Source organism: Grammomys surdaster, unplaced genomic scaffold (assembly GCF_004785775.1).
Source record: "Grammomys surdaster isolate TR1022 unplaced genomic scaffold, NIH_TR_1.0 240, whole genome shotgun sequence".
Taxonomy (NCBI): Eukaryota; Metazoa; Chordata; class Mammalia; order Rodentia; family Muridae; genus Grammomys; species Grammomys surdaster.
This window is the reverse complement of record NW_021604685.1, coordinates 139,963-155,870: the sequence shown is the minus strand read 5'-3', so window position 1 is coordinate 155,870 and position 15,908 is coordinate 139,963. Positions and strand designations below refer to the sequence as shown.

At 39.4% G+C, this 15,908-nt stretch overlaps 1 protein-coding gene across 1 annotated transcript; it reads left to right on the top strand.

Moving 5' to 3' along the window:
• Window positions 1–11,410: 11,410 nt before the first annotated feature.
• On the top strand, window positions 11,411–15,589 carry Spin4 (spindlin family member 4). Its single transcript, XM_028774372.1, has one exon. It carries the CDS (start codon window positions 11,895–11,897, stop codon window positions 12,642–12,644), a length of 750 nt encoding a protein of 249 aa, XP_028630205.1. The 5' UTR covers window positions 11,411–11,894; the 3' UTR covers window positions 12,645–15,589.
• The last annotated feature ends 319 nt before the right edge of the window (window positions 15,590–15,908 follow it).

Sequence of the window (15,908 nt, the reverse complement as noted above, 5' to 3'; positions counted from 1 at the left end):
TATATAAAATGTGCTAAAAACTTCACCAGAAATATCCTACAACTGTTAAACACTTTCAGCAAAGTAGCAAACTATAACATTCAGAAAAAAAAAGTACCAGCCTTTTTATGTAGAAATGAAAAACACAACAAGAAAAAAAAATCAAAGAAACAGCACCATTCAAAACACCCTCAAAAAAAAAAAAGAAAAGAAACCAAAAGAAAGAAAAGCCGGGCAGTGGTGGCACACGCCTTTAATCCCAGAACTTGGGAGGCAGAGGCAGGAGGATTTCTGAGTTTGAGGCCAGCCTGATCTACAGAATGAGTTCCAGGACAGCCAGGACTACACAGAGAAACCCTGTCTTGAAAACAACAACAACAACAAAAAAAAAAAACCACCCTCAAAAATGATTTGATGTAAAACTAGCAAGGACATGATTGAGTGGTACAGTTAAAATATTAAGAGGAGACTGGAAGGAGAACAAGGTGGGGGATCACTGTAGAAAGAGCCAGGGAGAGAGAGCAGGGAGAGTTAATGGAAACTGGAGGTAGGTGTATGTGTGGGGGATGGGACTGGGACATCTCTAGGACACGCCAGAGACCTGGAATGAGGAAGGCTCCAGGGAGTTTAAAGGTGACTCTAGCTGAGACTCCTAGCAGTGGGAGATCTGGAACCTGAAGTAGACACTTCCTGCAGCCAGCCAGGACTCCCAGTGGAAGGATAAGGACACCAACCTACCCACAAAATCTTCAATCAAACTTTGTCCTGCCTATAAGAAGTGCAGGGACACAGATGGAGCAGAGTCTGAGGGAATGACCAACTGACTGGCCCAACTTGAGACCCATCCCGTGGGTAAGCACCAATCCCTGACGTTATTTAATGACACTCTGTTATGCTTGCAGACAGGAGCCTAGCCTGGCTGTCCTCTGAGAGGCTCCACCCAGCAGCTGACTGAAACAGATGCAGAGGCCCACAGCCAAACATTAAACAGAGCTCAGGAAGTCTTGTGGAAGAGTTGGGGGGTTGGGGATTGAGGAACCTGGAGGGGATAAGGAATACCATAGGAATACCAATAGAGTCCTGGACACTTGGGGGCTTCCAGAGAAATAATTATATTTTAATTTCAGAAATACTTAAAAGAAACGTAGCTTTTCACTGAATTTTACTAACAACAAAGGTATAAGAAAACAGAATGCTGACAATTTAGCTCTGCCACACTCTGCTTTTCAGTTCCATTGTATCCAGGGTCTTATGGGGGAGGAAAGAGCTGTTGCATACTCATTATTAGGAACTATCTCATCGCACCTAAATGAATGTGGGGGGAGGGGAAACTTACCATTAGATCTCAGTGGCACTACTTTAGCATAGATCAGAGAAACACTTGATTCTGCCTGATGTGGAATAGAAGATATTTCTCTGCTCAGTGTTGCTAATGCTAATCTTTGTAAATTCAGCACAGTACAGAATCTGTTCTTTCGATGAAAAACTACTTCTGAGATCCCTTGTGCTCCAAGATGTTCTCCTTTGCATTATCAGACTACTGAATGAGCAAAGATATTCGCGAGACTAAAGATAGGTGGTTTTAAGCTGTAAAGCTCTTGTGGGAGGTTTTAAGTCACCAGGGCTGCACATTTCAGTTAGCAGTAAGATAACTATTTCATTGAGGAATATTTACAGCATTGCATATGGAATTATTTTATTCATTTAAAAAGACCTATTGAACATCAACTCTGTGTAATAAGTACTTGGGATACAAAATAAAAAGTCTGTTTTGAAGTAATTCTTTTGCCTATGAGTAATACAAAAGGTAACCATTTATCTAAGTCAGTTTAAGGCTTCTAACTCCACAAAGGGTGTCATCTAAATATCTGAATCATAATTCTAGAGAAGAAAAGGTATTAGAATTTAATTTAATCATCTCAGTGTGTGAAGTTATGAATAAGAATTCTTTTAAGGACTTCAGGGGACTGAAGCAATAACTTTCTTTGAAATTTTTTCTTTGAATTTTCATGTGCAATTAATAGACTTCTTTTTTTTTCACCTGTCAACTACTTTTCTAAGCAAAAAGAGCTTGATATAGCTTGGTTTGTAATTATTTTTTCAGATACATTATTTATGGAATATAATGGTATCTCATTTATACATATTCACCTTCTAGCTTAAAGTGTGCATATAGGCTCTTCTCTCTCTCTCTCTCTCTCTCTCTCTCTCTCTCTCTCTCTCTCTCTCTCTCTCTTGATCTATCTCTCCCTCCCTCCCCCCTCCCTCCCTCTCTTCCTCCCTCCCTCCCTCCACCCCTCCCTTTTTATTGTAAAATTGGAGACTGGAGACACAACTTTGTTTCAACATGTGTTTTTAAACACTGTTATTTCATAAATATTCCTTAAAAACACAGTTTAGTAAAGATCAATCAGCCTCCTTCCAGCCCACCTCCATTCTCTTGGGACTTAGCCTTTTGATAAAGATCAAGGGTTTCTCCAGTTCTTCTCTGCTGCCTATTTCAGCATTCCTTCAAGTCTATCTCTATACCTTTGTGACTCCTACCTTCCACAGAGTATCTCTATCAGGGACCCATAGTGGTCACAGTAGGCTGAGACTCAGGCAGGCAATGTTTATCCTGTTTACTGTCCTCCATTCTGGTCTCTAGAGACTTACTTTTAGTCCTGCTGCAGTCCGCCCACCAAAGCACCTCCTTCTAGCCCACCTTAATCCATATTGGAAGGAACTAGGCTTCTTGGAGGGGATACAGGCTCCACTCAGCTCTTCCCATCTGCCGCTTACAGCCTTTGCTACTTTCTCATTTCCATTCTTCTGTGATCCAACCCACCTCCACCCCTTGATAGTAACTAGCAGGACAATTGACAATCAGGGGCCTCAAAACAACCACACTTGGCTAGAACTCAGAGTAGGCATATCAACCAAAGAATGGGGCACCCACCCAACAAAGATGAGACCAAATATCTACACTTCAAATGTCATAACTCCAGATACCTAGATCTCAGCAGGAAAACACCAACATGAACAACCAAAATAAAATATCTCTTCCAGAAGCTAACAACTTTATTGTAATGGGCCCAGGGAGAAACGATTTAGCACAAATCAAGGACTTCAAAAATAGCAATTATGAATATGTTCAAGAACCTCAAAGAGCATAGGAATAAATGTCTTAATAAAGACTGTGAGGACACAAACATTTGAATGAAATAATCAAAATAATTCAAGTCATGAAAGTAGAATTTAACAAAGAAATAGAGTCACTAAAAGAAATGCAAACTGAAATAAAACTCAAAATGAAAACTTTAGAATGTCAAACAAGAGGTAAGCCTCACCAGCAGTTAAAATACATGGAAGAGAAAATTCTAAGTCTTGCAGACAGGTTAGAAAGAATGGATAGTTCAGTCAAGAAAACAAAGCAAGTCACCAGAAATAAAACTGTACATCCTATCTGACCACCATGGATTAAAGCTTGATATCAACAACAATAAAACCAGGAGAAAGTTTAAAAATTCATGGAAGCCAAAATTCAGTTTTATTTCTGAATAAAAACTGAGTCAGGACAGAAATCAAGGAAGAATTTAAGAAGGTTTTTAGAAACTAATGAAAATGAAAATACAATACACCTAAACCTTTGAGACTCAATAATGGAGATTTTAAGAGGCAAGTTGATAGCACTAAGTGCCTTCATAAAAGAAAAGAATACTGGAGAAATCCTATACTAATAATTTAATTACTCACTTGAAAAACAAGAAGAAATAATATCACCCCATTATGATAGAAGGTTTTTTAGTCAGGGTTCTCTGAAAGATCAGAACTTGCAGAAGTTCATATATATATATATAGTGTGTGTGTTTTGCTATAATGGCTTACAGGCTGTGGTCCAGCTAATCCAATAATGCCTAGCTACCCATAGAAGGAACAAGAATCCAGTAGTTGTTCAGTCTAGAAGGCTAGATGTCTCAGCTGATGTCCAGTATATGCTGGAATCCCAAAGAACTAGTAGGCTATAATGCCAGTGAAGAAATGAACTTGCTAGCAAGAGTGAAAGCAAGAAGGTAAAGAGAGAAAGATTCCTTCTTCCATAACCTTTACATAGGCTGCAAGCAGAAGGTATGGCCCAAATTAAAGATATTTTTCCCCCTCAGAAGATCTAGATTGAAAATGTATGTTCCTATCTCAAAGATCTGGATTAGAAATGTGTCTTCCCTTCAGATTCCATATCCCCACTACTCAGAATCTCAGTCAAGGTCACTCCCATTGACTCTTGGGACCCTTCATTCCAGGTCTCTGGAAAGCCTTCAAGATGCCTCCCATACCCCCACCTCCACCAGCTGCAGATTTCCATTCATTCTCATGGCCATCTGGCCATCTCTCCTGCCCCTCTCCACACCTGATCCTGAATGCCCACCCCATTCCCTTCCCCATGCCCTCTCCCACTCAGTTCTCTCTCTCTCCATCTGCCTCCTATGACTATTTAATTCCCCCTTCTAAGTGAGATTCAAGCAACATCACTTGGGCATTCCTTATTGTTTAGCTTCTTTGAGTCTGTGGAGTGTGTTGTGGATATCCCGCACTTTATGGTTAATATCCACTCCTGTAACCAGGCAGAAACCCCAGTGGAGGAATAAGAACACCAACCTACCCACAAAACTTTGGACCCAAAATTTATCCTGTCTACAATAAATTCGGGGACAAAGATGGAGCAGAGACTGAGAGAATGGCCAAGTAATAATCGGCCCACCTTGAGACCCAACCCATTGGCAAGTATTAGGCTTCCTTTGAGCAGCTTATTCACTTTTTATCCCCATATATAGTGGGGACCTAGCCCCTTCCTCAGCCTTCATGTGGGCACCCCAACAACTGGAGCAGGGGCTGACCCTAAAGCTCTATTAAAAGTATCCCTGATACTATTAATGATGCTTTGTTATGCTTGCAAACAGGAGCCTAGCATAACAATCCTCTCAGAGGTTCTACACAAAAGCTGACTGAAACAGATGCAGAGAATCACAGCCAAGCATTAGGTGGGGCTCAGGAACTCCTATGGAAGGGCTCAGGGACTACTATGGAAGAGTTGGGGGAAGGATAAGGGCTCCAAAGGGGATAAGAACAGGAAGACCAACAGAGGCAACTAATCTGGATCCTTGGGGCTCCCAGAGACTGAACCACCAGCCATAAAACATACACAGGCTGTACCTAGCACACATACCCCAATATGTAACAGAAGTACAACTTGGCCTTCATGTGGGTCCCCCAACAACTGGAGCAGGGGCTGTCCCTAAAGCTGTTGCCAGTCTGTTATACATTCCCTTAACTGGGCTGCCTTGTCTGGACTCAGTGGGAGAGGATGAGCCTAGCCCTCCAAAGACTTGATGTGCCAGGGTGAGTGTGTATAGGAGGTCTCCACCCTCTCAGAGGAGAAGGAGAGGGGTCGGGAGAAGGGAATGTGTGTGTGGTAGGGGAGAGACCAGGAGTAGGCAGAGATGAGGATACAAAGCAATATATAGATAAATGAATTAATGGGAAAAAAAGAAATGGGTCTGCCCACTTAAATGATTTAATTAAGAAAGAACTCCTCACAGATATGCCCAACCATTTTGGTTATAGTTAATTACCAGATGTAGTCAAGTTGACAACCAAAAATAGCCATCACAAAAAGTTGATGTCTTAGCTTGTGTTTCCATCCATGTGAAGACACATCATAACCCAGGGAATATTTATAAAGGAAAACATTTAATTGGGGCTGGCAGAGCTTGATCATAGGGGACCTCAAAGCCTGCCTCCACAGTAACTCACTTCCTCCAACAAGATCACACCTACTCCAACAAGGCCATATTTCCTAATAGTGCCACTCCCTATGGGCCAGACATTTAAACACATGAATCTATGGGGGTCAAATGTTTTCTAACCACCACAGTTAGTATTTACAACATAAAAAGAATCCAAATCAAAACAAAAAACCTCTGAACATCAAGAATGCAAATAATCCAGTTTAAAAATTAGGTACAGAATTGGAGGCTTCTTAGAAGATTAAACACAAAGGGCTCAGAAATATTTTAAAATGTTCAATATCCTTAGCTACCAGGAAAATGTAAACAAAAACTATTTTGAGACTTTATTTTATACAAGATCAATCTAAAAAATAACAGTACATGCTGTTTATAATGTGGGGAAAGAAGAACACTTATTCACTGTTCATAGGAAAAGTTAATAAAATCTAGCTACAGCACTCTTGGGCATGTATCCAAAGGACTCTATGTCTTACTTAAAGAGATACTTGCTGCTCCTCCATGTATGTTGCTGCTCTATTTAGAATAGAAATTGGAAACAGCCTAATTGTCCATCAACAGATGAATGGACAATAGAAATGTAGTATATTTACACAGTGGAATATTATATTCAGCTACTTAGAAAAATTGATTACAATTTTAAAATTAAAAATTAGAAAAATTTACAAGTAAATTTATGGAGCTAGAAACAGTCATCCTGAGTGAAGTAACTGGGCCCAAAAAGACAAATGTTGTACGTTTTCTCTTATGTATGGATATTAGCTATACATAAGGGGAGGAGATCTTCCAAGGAAGAGCGAGTAGAATATCCTGTTTAAAGATATAAAGGGGAAACTAGAATAGGTGGATTAAGGCAGGAGGAGGGGCAGAGTGGAGGAAAGAATATGAACAGGGACAACTAACAGTAAAGGGCTTTGAAAAACTTTTGGAAACCTAGTACTATAGAAACTTCCTAAATGACATACATATAACAGAAAATACATACATATAACAGGAAAGGAATTTAAATGGAGTCACCATATTATGAAGGAGAAACTGCCTTCTGAATGTACATTTAGTCTAACTTCCAAAGCCCCCATAGTCTACAGCAGTCTCAACAAGGTTAAAAGTCTAAAGTTCAAGGTCTCTTCTGAGATCCATCCAATCACTTAACTGTAATCCCCAAAGCAAGACAGGAAACCAGCTGGGCAAACTCCAAACTCTGCATCTCCATGTCTGATGTCAAAGCCGTCTTCAAATCTCCAACTCCTTTTTCATCTTTGCTGACTGCAACAAACTTCTTTCCCCTGGGCTGGTTCCACTCCCTTTAGCAGCTTTTCTCAGCAGGTATCCCAGGGCTCTGGCATCTAGAACATCTTGGAGTCTTCAAGGCAACTTCAATGTTACAGCTTCTTGTTTCAATGTCTGCGATCCACACATGATCTTCTGGGCTTTCCCAAAGGGCTGGCGTCACTTCTCCAGCTCTGCCCTCTGTAGCACTCTAAGCTCAGGTTGATCCACTCCACTGCTGCTGCTGTTCTTGGTGATCATCCCACGGTACTGGCATCTCCAATACACTAGGGTCTTCCATTGCAACTAGGCTTCACCAATAGCCTCTTACAGGCTCTCTTCATGGTGCTAAGCCTCAACTCCTTTGCATGAGCCCTCCAGTCCAGGGTCATCAACTGAAACTAAAACTTCACCTTCACCAGTACCCTTCCATGGCCTCTCACAGTGCCGAGTCTTGGCTGCTCTTCATGACCCCTTCATGCCTTCAAAAGCAGTACCACCTGGATGACTCTTACACATTACCAAGTACAGCCACAGCATGAGGTACAACCTTGGCTGTTTCTGGAACACAGTGTCTTTGTGCTCTCAGAAAACACTTCCCAGAAGATTTCACCTCAGTGATGCTGGTCTCTTCTTAATCACCACTAATTTCTTAGCTCCAGCTAACCAGCATCAATTGTCCCAGTAGTCCCTTCTATTCTGGACTCTAAAGCCAGAGACGCATGGGCAAAAAGCTACTGAGTTCTGCTGCTTGCTGGGGCTGGAACTTGGCCCCCGTTCTATTATAGTATCACCAGCTTTCTGTTTTCCAACTCCCTCACTGCCTAAGCTTGGCTGTCCTGGAACTTGCTCCATAGACTGACTTTGAACTCAGAGATCCATATGCCTGTCTCCTAAGCACTGGAATTAAAGAGGTGGTCCACCAAAACTGGATTTAAGTTTTTCTACACTTAGATCTTGCTCTGTCCTAGGCTGCCCTTGAACTCAGAGATCTGCTTGTCTTTGCCTCCTGTGATTAATGGTTTGTACTACCATGCCTGGACCTAAATTTAGCTGGGTGGATCTTGACCCAAGCTCGGTACTCCCTTAATCCAATTTAATATCCTTGAACACAGGAGTCAGCTCCATTTCACTTCCAGGAGCCTCTTTAGTACTCAAAGTATATTTTTATATACTTTTCCTTTCTAAGCTTCCCTATGCTTACTCAAAACGTTGTTCATGGGACTTAACCAGAGAACAAAGTCTATGATGGGTGTTTGTGAGACTTCCTTTGTCACTGCAATTAATCTGAGTCTCTTCACCTTAGCCTCAGGCAGACTCTTCAGACAAGGGCAAAAAGGAAGTATATTCTTCACAGAAATACTTCAAAACAGTCTCTAGGCCACATACTGAAGTTCTTCTCCACTGAAACCTCTTGGGCCAGGTCCACACAGTTCCAATCACTCTCCATAACAAGGTCTTTCATATTCCTACTAGGATAGCTCATTAAGCCTCATTTAAAGCATTCCACTGTTTTCTAAATCAAAAATCCCAAACTCCACATTCTTCCAAACAAAAGCATGGTCAAGCCTACCGCAGCAATACCCCACTCCCAGTACCAACTTCTGTGTTAGTTAGGGTTTTACTGCTGTGAACAGACATCATGACCAAGGCAACTCTTATAAAGAACAACATTTAATTAGGGCTGGCTTACAGGTTCAGAGGTTCAGTCCATTATCATCAAGGCAGGAACATGGAAGAATCCAGGCAGGCATGGTGCAGGAGGAGCTGAGAGTTCTACATCTTCATCTGAAGGCTGCTAGTGGAAGACTGACTTTCAGGCAGCTGGGATGAGGGCCTTAAAGCCCACACCCACAGTGACACACCTATTCCAACCAGGCCACACCCACTCCAACAGAGCCACACATTCTTATAGTGCTGCTCCCTGGGCCAAGTGTATACGAACCATCACAGCATCCATACATGATAATTAACACAAAGACTCACAACTAGACAATGTACAGAAAAGGAGAGATTTTTAGCGCACTCAGTCCTAATGGACTGATGGTAACCCTCCCTTAAAGGCTCAGGAGGTCTATGAGGAAGAGGTAGTAGAAAGACTGTATTAACCAGAGATGGTAGATGTTTTCAAAGAGATTGTGTCTTCAAGGTACAACATATAAACTCACAGAACTGTGATAGCACAAACAAAACCTGCTCACGTTGAGACCTGACAAAGCCTCAACACTTAGAAGAAGAGGTGGATGTTAAATCCTATCCATAACCAAAAAGCTATTTGCAGTTGGTATCTGCTGGGAAATGGAGAATCAATTTTTGCCAATAGAGTGTCACTGGTATATAAATCATACTTCAGGACAGGCCAAAATAAAAGAGACTCCATGTTTTTGTGTATGCTTTTTTTGGTTTTATTTATTTTTGTTTGTTTGTTTGTTTGTTTGTTTTGATTTGTGTTTTTAGAGAGAGCATAATGTTGGGGTGGGGAAATATGATCAAAATATACTATATAAAAATGAATGGAGCCACGACTCCAACTTTTGGATTTCAGGGAGAAAAAAATCGAAAGCAAAGAAGAGTTCAATTAATCAATTCATATATGAAAAAAGAGAGTTGTATTATTTACTTTTCTATCTTAGACCATTTAGGATAAATGAGGAGCCACTGAAGGACTATTAAGGGGTTAACTGGAGTTCTCTAGGGGAAAAGCCACACATACATTGAACTTTGTACATGGCTGATTAACTGATTAAGTTTGAGTATAACGGAGGAGTTCAGCTGTTGCAATTCCAGAGTTGCATTATCTTAAACTATCTCAACCCTCACCCCACCCAAAATGGTCATGCATTGTTCAACTTTGTGAGTGACCTAAACATTCTTCCGGCTATTAGGTAAGTTCTTTTGGAATGTGTGCACAGATCCTCAGCTTTCACCGGCCCAAAGGCAGGGAATGCCGTCAGATAGTATCTGAAGCCTACTGCAGAAGTTTCTCCTGTTTGCTAGAACACGCCTACCCAAGGTTTTCCCCGATGTCTTTTAAAAGTTTCCTGATTTATAGTTCTCTTTGTTTTGTTGCTATAAAAATTTCATGAGGCCAGTTGGGTAAGAGGCTTATCTTACAAAGGAACTTGTGGCTTAAGCCTGTGGACCTGGGTTCAATCCATTGAATTCAAGTAAAGGTGGAAGGAAAGAAGTAACTACACAATGTTATCTTCTGATTTCCACTTTTCCACCTCTGCCCCTTCCAATATAGACATGTCATGCACACACAGGTTAATAATAAACAGCAGCAACAGCACTAACAAAATTCCATGAAACTGTTACCACATTGGGGTAACCTAAAGTTGTGGACCTTGGTCTTAGTTACTTATATTTGACTCCAGAGTAAACCATCTTTTATTCATTTTGAGATGAGCGCTGGTTTTTTTTTTTTATATTCACATATGGAACCATTAAAAATTGTGTTTCCAGCCTGGCATGGTGACTCATGCTTTTAATCCCAGTACTTGGGAGGCAGAGAGAGAGGGACAAGCAGATCTCTGAGTTCGAGGCCAGCCTGGTATGTAGAGTGAGTTCCAGGACAGTCAGAACTACCCAGAGAAATCCTTTCTCAAAAAACGAAAAAAAAATCATGTTTCTAGATATTGAATATCTATATTTAATATTTAAATTAATATTTAAATATTTAAGAGTACTTAATACTCTTAAATGACAAAGTAAGCAATAAAAGTATAGAATATGCTCTCAAATGTGTAAGATTATAGAACAGATGTATTAATAAGAAATCAGCTTAATAAACATTTTGATGTTTGCGTAGTTTGTACGACTAAAGTTAGTTTTGTTTTTATTTCACTCGGTTTTAGAAAAACAAATATCAGCATTTTCCCCTTACAGTTAGAAAAACATACTAAAAAATCATAACGACGAATGATCAGGTAGAAAATACAAAGGAGAGTTTAAGTTAACATGGTGGACTGAGCACAGCCTTTCCCAAGTCCCGTTTCAAATTCCTTAAAAAAGAACGAAATTGTAGATTTGTTTATACAATTTCTCCCACCCCACGTATTTTTTTCTTTCTTTTTCTCTTTTCTTTTTCTGCTTGTGAGGAATTCCTGGAAGATAGAAAGCAGATGGAGCCTGAGTGAAGTATGCAGTTGGGCAGCAGACAGCCTGCAGGGGAGGAGGGGAGCTGTACTGTCTGGTTCTGGTGGGAATGAACCGGTTGGGGGCCACAGGAGTAAAGGAGAACGCCTGTGTCAGTGTGGCTGCCCCAGGAGCGGAAGGCAGGACGGAAGCGGGAGGGGTGGAGGAAAGGAGAGGGCGGGCTCAGAGGAGGAGGATTCCCTAAGCAACAAAAATCCCAGTTTCGCAGATCGGCCAAGCTGACAAGCGCTGCCAAGACCAGGCCGCGCAAAACGCAAACTGCTGGGAGACGTGCTACCGCCTGCACTTTCGTTGCTGCAGACATCCCTGTTATCTCTGGTCCACGTTAACTGTCTACTTCTTCTCTGTTGCCGTTCTGCGACCGCCGCAGCGTTGACAACAACAGTTAAGTGGCGGATTCTGGCTGGGACGTAGGCTTGGGAGTCCGGGAAGGCGCCAGGGGCGGACAGAACGTACCCGGGAGCCCGCCATCTCTCTCTAGCCATCACTATTGCAGTCACCCCTCCCTGAAGGAGGAAAAAAGCACTAGTGAGAGGCACTCTCTGTCTCAGTTCCCAGTCAGTTAACTCGTTTCTGACAAAATCTGAAAAGAAGACTGATACAGTCTCTCGGATAGCGAAAAATATCTGCCGTTGGACACTGCTGACTGTTAGTCAGCTTGTTAAGCAAAGGGCAGCTTTACTTCGGCCACCGAAGCTTTGAGCCATGTCTCCTCCGACCGTGCCTCCTACTGGGGTGGATGGTGTGTCCGCGTACCTGATGAAGAAAAGGCACACTCACAAGAAGCAGCGGCGTAAGCCTACTTTCCTCACTCATAGGAACATCGTGGGCTGCCGCATTCAACACGGCTGGAAAGAAGGCAATGAGCCAGTGGAGCAATGGAAAGGTACTGTGCTCGAGCAGGTTTCCGTGAAGCCCACTCTGTATATCATCAAATATGATGGCAAAGACAGTGTGTACGGACTTGAACTGCACAGAGATAAGAGAGTTTTAGCGCTGGAGATTCTTCCTGAGAGAGTTCCTTCTCCTCGCATTGACTCTCGCCTGGCCGATTCCCTGGTTGGGAAGGCAGTGGGACATGTGTTCGAAGGTGAACATGGTAAGAAAGATGAGTGGAAGGGTATGGTGTTGGCGCGAGCTCCCATAATGGATACTTGGTTTTACATCACCTACGAGAAAGATCCGGTCCTCTATATGTACACCCTGCTGGACGACTACAAAGATGGTGACCTGCGTATCATTCCAGATTCCAATTACTACTTCCCTACAGCAGAACAGGAGCCTGGGGAGGTGCTCGACAGTCTTGTGGGCAAGCAGGTGGAACACGCCAAAGACGACGGATCCAAGAGAACTGGAATTTTTATTCATCAGGTGGTAGCCAAGCCATCTGTCTACTTCATTAAGTTTGATGATGATATTCACATTTATGTCTACGGTTTGGTGAAAACCCCATAAGTTTATAGAACTCTTTGCAAAACTTGTGGAGCTATTAGAGGTAAAACATTTTATGTTCTCAAAATTACGTTTTTCTGACGACAATTTTGAGGTCAAAAGTTCCGGACAGTGGCGAAATCTTATCGTGCCTCCATATCTTATATTGACTGTTTTCCAGTTCTGACTCAAGTGTATGTTGGTACTTTTGTTCTTTATTTGATTTGTGATAGAAAAATTAAATTGGTTGCTAAGAGAAAAAAGAAGTGTTTGGATTCACCGAAGCAACTCAAAAGTAGATAAACTGTGCAACGTGTCTTCTGCTCCCTTCCCCCCCTTTAAATTCTTCCAGTTAATTAGTTTGAGAATTTGGCATTTTTCTTAGGATATTTTCCCTGCTCTCAAGCAGAAACTTCGACGTAGCTTTTGTAAAACTGACCTGCCAGATGATACAGTTTTTGATATATGGCACAGTCAATCTCTGTCCTTCACTCTCATACTTCCGTTCACCACTGTGTTCATAGTACATACAGATCTGCCAAAAAGCGTTCATTCTGGTATTGGCGGGCATTTATTTCCATTTTTACTCACAATGATGTTTTATTGTATTAAGGTGCTCTTATTTCTATAGAAGTGTTATGTAGGCATATGTTTAGTTTTAAGAAATATTGCAAGGTTGCCATCCACTGGTCTTTAATGTTTGAAATGCTGACAGGTAGAAAGCTCCATGGTTTTCCTGATTACTTTATTTGATGTTTACCTGACTCAATGAGACTTATTTTTTTCTACTTGGGATATTTCTCTTTTTTGATTTGCTAATTCCTATCCTTTGTTCTTTTATATATTCAGTTGGTATTTTCCATGTAAAGTTGCAGGAATGTCTACAATGAAAGTGCATTTAATCTTTTTTATTTCATGTGTTAATGAATTTTTCATTGTTGTTAATCTTGACTTTATTGTTCACTTTTCAATTCTAAAAACTTTAATTTTATAATTATTAAATGTCTATGCCGTTTATAAATTTTTAGTTTCCTACCTTTTTCAGACAGGTGTCCCTAACCTAAGTCATACCAATATTCACTTTGTTTTCTCTTATAATCTTTATTATATTTACATTTTTTATCTACCTGAAATTCATTTTTATATGCTAATACATAGGGACTCAACTCTAAATATTTTGTATTACATATTCTACTGTAGAAATGACTTTTAAAAAAATCTCTCTTTTTCAAATTTCTGAGTAAAAGTTAATTTTAAGCATAATACTAGACCATGAGTTTCAGAAACTGGAATAACAAATTCCCTTTCAATAGTTATTTTTTCTTTCTTATTATAATTTATCCTCAACATTTATCCTTTCAAGAGAAAAACCAATGCATTTTATTGATATTTTGAAAGGGTCTGATGCCTATCATAATTGCATCAATTTTCTGTATTTTTATATACAAGAATAAAATTAATAGTGATATTCTTAACATACAAGAGATTTAGTAGATCATTGAAGTATTTTCATCTTGTTTTCATAACATTTTTCATATAGATCATTCATATCAAATGGAATTTATTTTTGCAGTTATTGAATTTTGTAATAAGTTGAATATTTTTCCTTCTTATAAGTAACTTTTTATTTTTATCAATAAAGGAATTCTACAGATTTTATATTTTTATCTTTTATCCAATGAGTTTATTTAATCCTATATGTTACATTGGATTTTAAATTAGAAACTTTTGGATTTTCTTGATATATACAATCATTTTGTATGTAAATACAGATATTTTATTTCTTCTAATGCTTATACTTAGTATAGCATTAGCTGGATTTTCCAGAGCAGTGTTATGTGGTGATAATGGCAGACATGCCTGTCCTATTTCTAATTTTTATGAGAATGACTTTATTGTTTCATGTGTGACTTTGTTGTTGATTGTTGGTAAGTAGTTATTCATGTTTAGAAATTTCTTCTGTCCTTGTTTTTATATAGTATTACTATTAGAAATGTCTCCTTGATTTTATCAATGTCTTTTCAATATTCATTATTAAGATTATATAGTTTTTCTTTTAATTTGCTGATGCATGATTTATTAGAAAGCTAGGTATTTAGTATTAAACCAAACTTTTATTTCTAGAATAAATTCTACTTGGTTATGGTAAAATAGCCATTTATTATTTTGCTGTATTTTATTTACCAATAATGCATTTATAATTGGATTTGCATGCCAAAGTAAAATTACAGTTTTAGATTACTCTTTGTATTTTTAATTGAATTAACAAACAACAGGTTGTGTCATTTTTTTCATAAGCTGTCTCTATGAAGCTTTGTTATTAAAATTCTACTAGCTTAAAAAATGACTGAGTGAAATAGCACTCGAAATATTTTTTTAAAAGTTACCTGAGACTAAGCTGTAAAACTTTCAAATTCTGGGAATGAATTTTATTATGTATCTTTAATGCATTTCCTGATATTTTCCCAGTGGTAATTGGCTTTTTCAGACTTTTTGTTATTACAGAATATATATTTTTCTGTCATTTACAGAATATATATTCCCTGCCAATTACAAAGCCGAAAGTTGCTTATATTATAAAGTTTGCTGATTTTTTTATGTGCTTTATGTTATTATGTATTTGCCCAATTCAGAAAATGTAATAAAGTCATCAGCTATAATGATAGTATAATTATCTTTGTATTCTTTTATTTACTAGAAAAATAAGGCAAAATATAAAAAAGTTATGAAAGATGTGAAAAACATTTGTTTACCTCCACTTCAAATTAGCAAATATCTATACTTTGACATGTTTGCTTTAAATGCAAACATGCATTATGTATTTATATTGCAATTGATCAGTATTAATGGCTAATAAATTCATTTGCAACTACCACACCACCTCGTCTGCAGAGGCAAACACTGTCATGAATTTGGTGCTCATGTTTTATATATTCACTAAAAATAAATTATATACAATTAAAACTATGACCAATAATAGTAGTGACTTTTGTGTTTTCTAATAATGTCTGCATGAATATCCAACTTTATTTATATTTTGTTTTTATATATTTTTATTAGTTGTTTTATTTATTTACATTTCAAATGTTATCCCCTTCCCAGTTTCCCTTCCACAAACCCCCTATCCCATCCCCCCTCCCTAATGCTTCTATGAAGGTGCTCTCCCACCCACCCACCCACTCCCTCCTCACCACCCTAGCATTCCCCTACACTGGGGCATCAAGCTTCCACAGGACCAGGGGCCTCCCTTCCCATTGATGCCAGATAAGGCAGTCCTCTGCTATATAT